This window comes from Gopherus flavomarginatus, chromosome 4 (assembly GCF_025201925.1).
Source record: "Gopherus flavomarginatus isolate rGopFla2 chromosome 4, rGopFla2.mat.asm, whole genome shotgun sequence".
NCBI lineage: Eukaryota > Metazoa > Chordata > Testudines > Testudinidae > Gopherus > Gopherus flavomarginatus.
The window spans coordinates 217471835-217483959 of NC_066620.1; the positions used below are offsets into that span (position 1 = coordinate 217471835).

At 53.4% G+C, this 12125-nt stretch overlaps 1 protein-coding gene across 6 annotated transcripts in view; it reads right to left on the bottom strand.

Annotated features, from left to right (window-relative positions):
- The window catches only part of GTF3C2 (general transcription factor IIIC subunit 2), a 41888-nt gene that overhangs the window by 23448 nt on the left and 6315 nt on the right, over nucleotides 1–12125 (bottom strand). For all 6 annotated transcript variants that reach the window (XR_007774141.1, XR_007774140.1, XR_007774142.1 and 3 more), the window contains exons 3-7: nucleotides 8566–8875; nucleotides 2073–2167; nucleotides 1546–1623; nucleotides 1157–1255; nucleotides 517–744 (exon numbers count right to left, since the gene is read on the bottom strand). Coding sequence is in view for 3 of the 6 variants with exons in the window: in XM_050951666.1 (XP_050807623.1) it covers nucleotides 517–744; nucleotides 1157–1255; nucleotides 1546–1623; nucleotides 2073–2167; nucleotides 8566–8875 (810 nt within the window). In the remaining 3 variants the exon portion in view is untranslated. The remainder of the gene's footprint in view (nucleotides 1–516; nucleotides 745–1156; nucleotides 1256–1545; nucleotides 1624–2072; nucleotides 2168–8565; nucleotides 8876–12125) is intronic.

Below are 12125 nucleotides of genomic sequence, written 5' to 3' on the forward strand. Positions count from 1 at the left end.
GCCTTGGCCTCTGCCCAGAACGGAGCCACTGAGCTCCCAGGGCCTGGAGTGAGTGACGGCCTGTGCAGGGCACGGCCATGTGCCCCAGGAGGGCAAGGCCCCAGGCCCACTTCCCATGGGGGGCAGGGAGAGGGAGCCCTGCTCCACTCCCATGAGCTACGCATTTGCCACCCCCGCAGGCTGTAGGTTCGCCACCCCAACTCTGCCCCCACCCTCCACCCCGCACAGCTCTGGGCTCACCTGCCTGCCCCCACTTCCCATGGGCTCTGGGCTCGCCCTCCTACTCTGTCCCCCAGAGCTCTGCGCTTCCCGCCCCTGCAGGCTGTGGGCTCACCACCCCAACTCCCCTTCCACCAGGGCTCTGCGCTCGCCCCCACAGGGCTCTGTACTCCTCCCCACCCTGCACCAGCCCCCAGGCTCTGCAATCACCCCCCACCCCAGGGCTCTGCACTCCCCAACACCCTGCACCACCCCCCAGGCTCTGTGCTCCCGGAGCCTCTCCCCCACATGACTCACCCTGCCTCTGGCTGCAGGATGCCCAGAGCCCAGAGCTGCAGCAGTGCAGGGCCTGTGTGGAGCTCGGCCAAGCTGTGCTTCTCGTCCATGCCCTTGTTACAGTAGAGCGCCACATACTGGGGGGCGGCAGAGCCCTCTGGACACGGACACCACTCCATGGCCCACACCGGGCCACCCACAAAGAAAGACACGTCCAGGCGCTCCTCGTGGGGCTGCAGGGAGTTGAACCTGCCGGGGGGAATGGGAGCCATGGGTACCAAGCAGGCGGCAGGGCATGAGGCACGACCAGCTAAGGGCAGAGCAAGGCAGAGGAGCTGCAGGCTGCCCCGACACTGTGCCATAATCAAGCCACGCTCTGGGGGTGGGAGCCCTGCCTGGACACGGACCCAGGCCCCTGCATCAACGCCCGGGGTACACTGCAAAGGGAAGCTGTAAGGAGGGACAGAGCGCACTGCAGGCTCCGCTGGTCCTGATGCCAGGGGCCCCGATTCCCATCAGCACCGGGCAGTGGCTGAGCGAGATCTCAGGGGCAGAAGCCGCTCTGGGTTGTTGCCAAGGCCCAGCAAGCCATACTGGAGTAGGCACAGCTCTCCAGCTGCCAGACCCAGCTCTGGACAGCGACCCTGGGGCTGGGCTATACCTGTTGATGCGGTACAGGACACCATCTTCTTCGATGCCCTCCCGCTGGATGGAAAAGAGGGGAGACTTCATCTCCCCCGGCAGGTACTGGGCACATTCGCTGAAGGAGCAAAAGGAGAGCAATGAGCAGCCACTGTCTCCTCTCTCAAGGACTTGATGTGGGAAACAAACCTGGCTTGGGGCTCTGGCCTGGCCCTCGGCACCCCCCTCCCCGGGGGCTCCGGCCTGGCCCTCTTATATTATTGGACACCTGCCAACCACTGAGGTCAGTGTAGGGAGCTGCCTCTATATTGTGCATTCACCCCTTACCCACTGCTCCATTTCCAGCCCCCAGGCCAGGACCACCCTATGCCCAGACTTGCCCTGGCCTGCGGAAGACCATTCTCCTACCTCTCCGAGAGAAATGTCCACTTGCGCGTAGAAGGGAGCCAGTCGGGGAATTCCCAGGAGGAGTAGTGCCGGTCTCGCCTGCAGAGCACAAGGCATCAGAACCCCACATGCCCCCTGCCTGGCTGCTCTCCCTGCTGCTATACGCCCAGGCTAAAGGCAGGGGCTGCAGGCTGGGGCAGGAAGACAGTGGGGAATTCAAGCCCAGCCTGGCCCCCGTCCCTCACTCCTGAAACTCACTACTCCAGGGATCCTTCTGCCAAGGGCTCCCTGCCCCTTCTCAAGTCACCTGAGAGAGGCTGATGCACCCAGCCCTGCTGCCCCAGACTGCGGGGCAAGGGAGCCTTACCCATGCCACCCCAGGCAGGCAGGTCCTGCCACCCAAAAGACCCCTGGGAGAGACAGCCTGCAGCCCCTCCAGCACACCAGCCCAGCAAGCTGTGCGTGTCACCCAGCATGTCACAGCCCCAGGGCCAGGTGCTCACCTCTCAGCACCCGCCCTAGACTTGCATGAGTGTGGCCATACTCACAGGCTGCGGGTGATGCTGGGACACTTCCACACAGGGGCCATGATGGAGTTGTGGAAGCCATTGGGAGCAAGCCCTCGGCACTGGGGCTTGGACTTCTGAGCATAGGAGAAAGCAGGGTTAGAGCCAGGAGCTAGGTATCCAGCCATACCAAAGAGATGTCCCAGCCCAGGCCAGACACCCATGCCATTAGCCCCAGCTAGTTCCTGCCCTCCACCAACCCACTCACGACCCAGATGCAGCCCCAAAACACACCCTCCACCCACCCCCAAAACCCCTGAAAGCAGGGGGATGCAGCCATCCCATGGAGCCCCTACCCTCCCTCCCTCCCTCTCCAGGGCCGTGTCTGCCGTTAGCCCCTGCTCAGCCTGCTGGCTTGGTTGGAGCACAAAGGCTGCGGCAAGCTGGAGAAGTGCAGCCCGTCCTGGCCAGCTGCAGGGACCAGCAGGTGCGTGCCCACACCCCAGCCTCAGCCTTGGCCAGCGTCAGCCCCAGAACTGCCAACCCAGCAGACAGGAAGAACTGTCCCAGTGCAAACCAGCAAGTCTGGTAGCAAGGATCTGTAATTAACCTATCGGCTCCAGACCAGGTAGAACCTCTGAACCCCTGGGACTGGCAAACCTGCCTTCGTACAACAGGCCACCCCCTGCACTACAATCCCAGTGCAGACCAGCTTTCTGGTTAATGCTGACTCCTGCAGACTCTCCGGAAAGTCAGGGTGCTTCCTGGGGATGGGAGCAGGTATAGTGCCCCCACACCTTGGATTCCTGGACAAAGGGGCTCCTGAGACTCAGCCCCCCCAGGACAACAAGGGCTTTTGTTAGGGTTGCCACGTTCTGCCAACTTTTTGGGGCCAGAGCTGGGACTCAAAGCAGGGCTCTGGTCCTGGCAAAGAGTTACCCTTGGAAGCGCCTCTCACCACTGCTAAAAGGGGCCGCAGTCCCCAGCCTGTTTAGCACTCCTGCGATGTCAGAGCAGCACAGATCACACCCAGTAATTGTGGACAGAGGAACAGGAGGGCCTGCAGCCTCAGCAGTCTCTCAGTAGCTGCAGAGCCCCAGGTAGGGTGACCAGACAACAAGTGTGAAAAATCAGGACAGTGGGTCAGAGGTAATAGGAGCCTATATAAAAAAAAGCCCCAAATATTGGGACTGTCCCTATAAAATCGGGACATCTGGTCACCCTAGCCCCAGGGCTAAGCAGCAGCCTCTGATCCTGACCCAGCCACCCGAGGGCAGGTCTAATCCCAGAGGGCAGTCACTGAAGAGGCCGAGAAGACAGCATGTAGCTTACACCTTTCTTTCCAGGGATGTAAGCAAAGTACTCTGGAAAAAACCAGACTCGCATCTGCTTGCTGGGAAGGGGCGTGGGGGAAATATCAGAAGGCTCAGGTGAGGGGGTGAAGATTTGGGAGGATTGGCCTAGGACTTGGGAAAGGGGTGAGGGAGAATAGGGGCAGGGCACCTGTCAGCCCTCATTCTCCCCCCTCCTGTTGTACATCAGGATCCAAGGGTTCTGTGCCCTTCTAGAGGGTCCTCCCAGCCCCCGCCCCCCTCACATGAGCCAGGATCTGGAGGGCCTGAAGCCCTCTCCCTAATCTCCTGTGTGTGCTGCGATCTGGGGGGGGAGTGGCTTCTCCCCCCATATGAGCAGGGGAACATGGTTACTCTGAGGATGTCCCTGCCTCCCTCTTGCGATCTGATGGCTTTGGCTTCCTGGAGGAAAGCAGAGCCCCACTCCAGCCACGATCTCAGCCTCTCTCCCTGCCCCATATGAGCCAGCATGTCGGAGGTCCTGGTCCCCTGGGTGGGGAGCTCCCAAGAGGCATGGCGGGCACATGAGCCTAGAGCACACCGCTGAGACCAAGGTGAGAGCTGAGACTGGGCGTACTTGCTGCACATCACAGGCTTCTGAAGCAGGAAGTGTGGGGATGGGAACAGCCACTGGGATGAATGTGATGCCCAGTCAGGATCAGGTCATCTGGGGAACGCCAGCTCCTGCACCATGTGATTGGTAGGATGTTGAGGTCTGGCAGCTCTGATCTTGGGGCTGTGTCCTGGAGTTGGTTCCAAAGAACTTCAAGCAATGGTGCAGTGCACAGCAGAGCTATAGGTTTTGGCTTTTTCTGTCTCCCTTCAGCTGAGCCCATCACACTGGGCCGAATGGGACACTTCACACTGCTCAGAACCTCCTACGCTTTCAGGATTCCCCAGTGCTGACTGATTGCTGCTTTCTGTACACCACTGGCTTCTCACGCACTAATGACTTAAAGGGATGGGAAGGGGAGGAGGGGGAACTGGGAAGTGTGGGGGGTGTTACTTGGGGGACAGAGAGACACACACCAATCTTCTCTCACATGCTTAATTCCCGTAACCACCATGTAATAAAGCTGTCACATTCTTGGGACACAGCCCATGGCTGGGCTTTCTCCTCCCAGCCGGGCTGGGAACTACACATTACAAGCATTTCAAAGCATGACCATTACGCCTGGTCCACTGTAACTAAGTGCAAAGGGGATGGGGGGGGGGAGATGGGAATTATGAGTCACATAGCAACCGTGTGGGCCAGTGATGAGAACAGTGGACCGTGACTCAAAGCTTGGGCTCTATTCCCAGCTCCGCCACTGACCTGATGAGTAACAGCCAACTCTCCATGCCTCAGTTTCCGCATCTATACAATGGGGATAATGATTTTTCCCTCCTTGAAACAATGATGAGGAGCACCATGAAAGACTTAGGTTATCCCCTTCATTACCTGGCCACAGCAGCGTCTGGACTTCACACTTATGTAATGACCACTACCTAAATGACCACTAACTCCTACCCACATCACTTCTCCTGATAAAAAAAAAACTAGGAAATTCACTGACCAAAGCCTTCATGCATGCAGAGCTGCAGCTGACAGTGGTATATCCTGCCCTTCTAGAACGCTGAGTTCAGCAAAACTCAAAACTTGTGAAAACCAGGAAAGAGAGGGTTATGGGACATGGCCTCTCAACCGGACACTTGCCTCTGAGTGCTGCCCCAATAGGTTCATCACACACATACTCACACTCCCCCTTTGCACTGTGCTGCATAGGAACAACCCACACTTACCTACTGTCACACACTTGGCCTACTCCACAGAAACATCATCTACATTTTATAACCCTTTACCCTCTTTTATGGGTTGTGCTGAAAGGAGAACAGTTAGGCTACAGGGAGGATACTAGGGGAGTTCCTCAAGGATCAGTCTTGGAACTGATCTTTCAAATCTTTTCATTAGTGACTTTTGCACAAAACCAGGAGTGCGCTAATGAACTGTGTTGATGAGACAAAGTTGGGAGGCACTGCCAATGCAGTGGAGGATCAGAATATTACATAAAAAGAACTGGATGACCTTGACAACTGGAGTGAAATTCAATAGTACCAAGTGCAAGGTGGGGATAAACAACAAGAGTTTATGCTATAAAATGGGGACTCAGCAGAGACCTGGGCGCATGGGTGGATCACAGGATGACTGTGAGCCATCAATTTGATGTGGCTGTACAACCCTAGGACTTCAGAGGGGAGGTACCACTAGCAGAGATAAGAAAATAATAATGCCCTTGTGTACAGCATTTGTAAAGACCCCATAGACTCATAGACTAATAGACTCCAGGACTGGAAGGGACCTCGAGAGGTCATCGAGTCCAGTCCCCTGTCCTCATGGCAGGACCAAATATTGTCTAGACCATCCCTGATAGACATTTATCTAACCTACTCTTAAATAGCTCCAGAGATGGAGATTCCACAACTTCCCTAGGCAATCTATTCCAGTGTTTAACTACCCTGACAGTTAGGAACTTTTTCCTAATGTCCAACCTAAATCTCCCTTGCTGCAGTTTAAGCCCATTGCTTCTTGTTCTATCATTGGAGGCTAAGGCGAACAAGTTGTCTCTCTCCTCCTGATGACACCCTTTGAGATACCTGAAAACTGCTATCATGTCCCCTCTCAGTCTTCTCTTTTCCAAACTAAACAAACCCAATTCCTTCAGCCTTCCTTCATAGGTCATGTTCTCAAGACCTTTAATCATTCTTGTTGCTCTTCTCTGGACCCTCTCCAATTTCTCCACATCTTTCTTGAAATGCGGTGCCCAGAACTGGACACAATACTCCAGTTGAGGCCTAACCAGCGCAGAGTAAAGCGGAAGAATGACTTCTCATGTCTTGTTTACAACACACCTGTTAATGCATCACAGAATCATGTTTGCTTTTTTTGCAACAGTATCACATTGTTGACTCATATTAAGCTTGTGGTCTACTATGACCCCTAGATCTCTTTCTGCCATACTCCTTCCTAGACAGTCTCTTCCCATTCTGTATGTGTGAAACTGATTGTTCCTTCCTAAGTGGAGCACTTTGCATTTATCTTTTTTGAACTTCATCCTGTTTACCTCAGACCATTTCTCCAATTTGTCCAGATCATTTTGAATTTTGACCCTGTCCTCCAAAGCAGTTGCAATCCCTCCCAGTTTGGTATCGTCCGCAAACTTAATAAGCGTACTTTCTATGCCAACATCTAAATCGTTGATGAAGATATTGAACAGAACCGGGCCCAAAACAGACCCCTGCGGAACCCCACTTGTTATACCTTTCCAGCAGGATTGGGAGCCATTAATAACTACTCTCTGAGTACGGTTATCCAGCCAGTTATGCACCCACCTTATAGTAGCCCCATCTAAATTGTACTTTCCTAGTTTATCTATAAGAATATCATGCGAGACTGTATCAAATGCCTTACTAAAGTCTAGATATATCACATCCACCGCTTCTCCCTTATCCACAAGGCTCGTTATCCTATCAAAGAACGCTATCAGATTAGTTTGACACGATTTGTTCTTTACAAATCCATGCTGGCTATTCCCTATCACTTTACCACCTTCCAAGTGTTTGCAGATGATTTCTTTGATTACCTGCTCCATTATCTTCCCTGGCACAGAAGTTAAACTAACTGGTCTGTAGTTTCCTGGGTTGTTTTTATTTCCCTTTCTATAGATGGGCACTATATTTGCCCCCTTCCAGTCTTCTGGAATCTCCCCCGTCTCCCATGATTTCCCAAAGATAATAGCTAGAGGCTCAGATACCTCTTCTATTAACTCCTTGAGTATTCTAGGATGCATTTCATCAGGCCCTGGTGACTTGCAGGCATCTAACTTTTCTAAGTGATTTTTTACTTGCTCTTTTTTTATTTTATCCTCTAAACCTACCCTCTTCCCGTAAGCATTCACTATATTAGACATTCCTTCAGATTTCTCAGTGAAGACCGAAACAAAGAAGTCATTAAGCATCTCTGCCATTTCCAAGTCTCCCGTTACTGTTTCTCCCTCCTCACTGAGCAGTGGGCCTACCCTGTCCTTGGTCTTCCTCTTGCTTCTAATGTATTGATAAAAAGTCTTCTTGTTTCCCTTTATTCCCATAGCTAGTTTGAGTTCATTTTGTGCCTTTGCCTTTCTAATCTTGCCTCTGCATTCCTGTGTTATTTGCCTATATTCATCCTTTGTAATCTGACCTAGTTTCCATTTTTTATATGACGCCTTTTTATTTTGTAGGTCACGCAAGATCTCGTGGTTAAGCCAAGGTGGTCTTTTGCCACATTTTCTATCTTTCCTAACCATTGGAATAACTTGCTTTTGGGCCCTTAACAGTGTCCCTTTGAAAAACTGCCAACTCATCTGGAACATCATGTATAGCTCTGTTTACCCGTGTGCAAGACAGGAACTCAGACGGGAGCAGGCGCAGAGAAGAGCTGCTAGGCTGATGAGCGGAACGCAGGGCCCTTCTTATGGGAGCAGGCTGGCAGAACGTTGACTACCCTAGCAAAACATAGGCTGGGGGGGCATCTGACTGCTCCCAAGGAATACAGCATGGGGAATGTCCAAGACAGGGGAGAGCCGCTGAAGCTAAAGGCCAATGCTGGCACAAGACCAAACAGGGATAAGCTGACCATGAACATGCTGAGGCTGGAGAGGAGAAAGTTTTGGACCATCGGAGGGAGGGTCGGGAACAGATTCCCAACAGAAGCTGTGGGAGCAAACCACCTCTCTGGCTTTAAGATGGAGCTTGACAAACTCACAAAGGGGCTGCCTGCGACCTCGGGGGACCAGCGGCTCCCTGCTAGTCCTAGGCCCTATCTTCAAACAGGGAGTTCGAGTCCCTTTAAACGGGCAGCTCTGCCTCCATACCATGTCTGAGCCGCCCCCCCCCCCAGCACTCGGAGGGACTGCTTCCCTCCCCAACTGCCATGCTCTATACAGCCAGGGGGAGGGTGTCCACTTTAGGATTCAGAGCTCAGGAGCTGACTGACTCCCTTCCCCGCTCTGCCCCATATACACGGCGGGGTGTGTGTGTGTGTGCGCGCGTGCGCATGTTGGGTTTGAGCATGTGTGCATATCAAGGCTCAGTGGCCAGCCCACTCCTCCCCAACATTAACCCAGGGCTGGTGTGACAATGGGGCAAGGCGAAGAGGATGCTGTTACCCCTGCTGACAGCATCCTCGGGGTGCGGCCTCGGACAGCCTCTGGCTCTGACTCAGAGACCTCACTGAGCAGGACGTCACTCTCCTCCTCCTCCTCCTCCTCTGCTGCCTGCAGCAGCACCTCCTCTGAGGGCACAAAGTCCACATCCCGAGAGAGGTCATCATCATCAGTCTCCTCCTCTTTCCTCCTTCTGCTCCGGCGCTTCTTCCTCGAACTGTCGGACTCTGATTCCTGGGGGCCCTTGTTGGAAGCCAGAGGCTGGTACACCGATGTCAGCTCCTCGGCCAGCTCCTGCAAGTAAAGCAAGGCCCTGGGGGCACCAAAGGCATCACTGGTAAGAGAGCTGCCCTGCCCCCTCTAGCCTTCTTCCTGGGCTACAGTCATCAAGCCTGGTGCTCTGGGAAGGAGCATTTCTGCCAATGGTGCCCAGAAGGACCAGGCTGCATCGGGACCGCAGACTCAAACCTTACCAGCAACTTCACACACCCCAGCCAAGCTCTGGATGCAAGAGACATGGCTTGCCCCTCTGTGGGAAAGCATACACTGGATCTGAAAGCCAAACTTCCCCCACAGGTGCTCCAACAGAGCACAGCAATGCTGCTCTGAGTCAGCCAGGGCCCCTAGAGACTAGAAGCACCGCTGCCCGCCTTGGCTGTTTCCCTGAACAGCAATCACAGCCAGGGAGAGAGAAAGCCAGGCTCTGGCTCCTTCAGATCAGCTCTACAGGCAAAGGGAAAAGGGACCCTGACCAGGCCACTGGGTGATTCCAGGCATTAATTCTGTGCAAACAATTAAACAAGGAGACCATGGCAGACACCTGAGAAAGCAGAGGGGTCAAGAAATGCCAGAGGTAAAGGTGCATGCTTAACCTTAACTCTGCCCCTTGGGCCTGGCCAGCACAACAACAGACTCCAGCTCCAAAGCTACAGGCTAGTGCTCATGTCACACAACCAAGCATCAGCATATCCACCCCTGCCATTAGGGCACCGCGATATTCAAAACTTGCTTCACTGCTGACATTCAGCATCACAATGACCCAAAAGCTGGTTGCCAACAAACCCTCTATGTGCCCCAAGGGATGCCATCAACGTGACTGATCTCTGATGCTTCTGCCCTACACCCTTTGCCCCGGATCCCTGGGACTGAGGCACACTCTCCCCTCACGGGTGGCTGGCTTGGACGATGGAGCAGGGATTGCTCTTTTCTTGGACAATTGGTTGGTTTCTGCCCTGTGGAACACGAGCAAGGGGCAGAGAACCCACCCACCACGGACTCTAGAGAGGCCACCAAGGGGGATGACATAGCAGACAGCCAGGTTGGCTGGAGTGAAGGTTAAGACCAGCTTTCTGTTTAAAGCTGGACTCTTGGAATCTGCAGTTATTCACATAGCCCTAAAATGCAGTGTGCCTCATAGGGGTATGGGCTAGCTTTGGTGACCCAAATGTGGGTTGACAAAGATTCCTGAGATACAGCTCCCTGAAGGCAGGGGTGGGGAGAGCAGCTTTTTTTTTTTTTTTTTTTAAAAAGGTCACTATATTCTACCCATCTTTTTTTGGCCCAGTCCTGGGGGATCAAACCAGGGCTCTGATCCTGGCACAAGAGTCTCAGTTTCTTGAGAATTAATCCCAACTAGTCTGTGGCACCCACTGCCCCTCTGTGGGAGCCAAATTCAGAATGGTTTCATCACAGGTTCGCATTTTCGGCATGTGCCAACTGCTCATGAGCCAAACAGATTCCAGTGAACATGCACAGAGAAGACAAAAGGATCTGTAGTGTGGAAAATCTCAGTGCCGCAGCTTAGCTCAAAGGGCTAAACAGAGGCTTTAATTCTGCCTCAACCAGGCAGAGTCAGCTGAGATCCCACGGAGGGCAGAAATCAGGAAAAGGTTTGAAGGCATGTTGCTGAAATCAGTGTCTGGCAGTGTGGTTTTGTTTTTAAATCAGACATGCAAATACTTGCTGGGAGGTGAGGGGAGATAAACAGGGATGGGTGGTAGGTGAGTTTGGAGCCTTGGGACACTTGGAAGATGGAAATGGGGGTAAATGGCAGAGGATGAGGCAGGATCTTGGGGGGCCCTGCCCTTCTATAGAAGTCTGATCCCCTCCCTCATTATGGGCCAAGATCTGGAGGAGGCCTGACACCCTAGGGGTGTCTGGGCCCTCTCCTTCCCATCTCTCATGGGATTGGGGGAGCTATCAAAGACCCTCTCCCTGCCCCATGTGGGGAAACCCTGGCCTCTGGGTGTGGCACTGAGAACAGGCATGCTAGGTGCATGTACCAAGAACACACTGCTGAGACCGGGCATACCTGGGGCACATCACAGACTGCTGAAGGAGGGGGAGTGGGGATGCAAACTGAGAGAAATGGAGCAGTGCACACTTCCCAAAACTGTTGTTTCAGGCTGTATTCATCTTCATGGTGCTCTCATTCAAGCTGAGACCATCATATGGATGGGCCACATCACACCCCATAGACCGTCCCATGCTTTCCGGGTTCTCCTGTGCTGGGAATCTGGATATACCAGAACTATGGCTATTTTTCTCAAAAGTTTTTTTTGTGCACAACTGGCTTCTAACTAATGGGGAAGGGAAGGGAGGAGGGTGAGCTGGCAATGCCGGCCGGAAGGTAGGACCACATATTTGGAGAGTGCTTGTTATACATTACAGGGGACGGAGACACAGGCACCAGGTTTAAAGTTCCCATAACCATCACGTATAAAAGGGTGACACTCTTGGTAGCTAGACCAGCCGTGTTTGAAATCTCTCTGTAGCCCTGGTCGGAACTGAACACTGCAAATATTCCAATCATGGCCATTATTCCCAGTCCATGATAACAAAGGGCAGGGGGTGGGCCACTTAGGGAATGTCTATACTGCAACGTAAGCCTGTGTTTGAGCCTGGGCTCTAGCCTAGCCTCACCTTCTGTCTACCCTGCAATTGCTTGAGCCAGGTCCCAGGATTCAGCCAGCAGTATCTCAATTACATGGGATAACCTCCTTAGTCCTCTCTATCCCAACACTCTGCAATCCACTCTATTGAAAATGAAAGCCCCCCATCCTCTGTGAACAGCAGCAACTCAGGTCAGCATCAACCCATTCTCTGCTGATCACCAATCTGCAAGTGCGCTGTCAGAGAGCCTCCTGGGTCTGGAGTGGAGAGCGAACAGATCAAACCTTTTGCAAAATGAGCAGCTTCAACCTTCCTGTAACGTGCAGGATGGGCAATAAAGTTTTCCCTGCAGTGCACCACGGTCCTAGTACTAGAGTGGACACATTCCGGGGTGCTAGGGACTCTGGGACAGTTACTTTGACTAGGGTCTGCGTACTGCAGTGTGGACACTAGAGCCCTAGGATCAAGCACAGATTAGAAAAGCCTTAATGAAGGGTAAAATACAATGTAGACGCTCAGGCCCAGGGTTCCCTAGTTCGGGTCAGCTGACTGGAGTCCCACTAACTCTGGGTTTACATTGCAGTGTAGACATACCCTCTGGCATCACATCACTAGCCCACAGGGTTGCTGATGGGGACTCAGGAGACCTGGGCTCTATTCCCAGCTCTGCC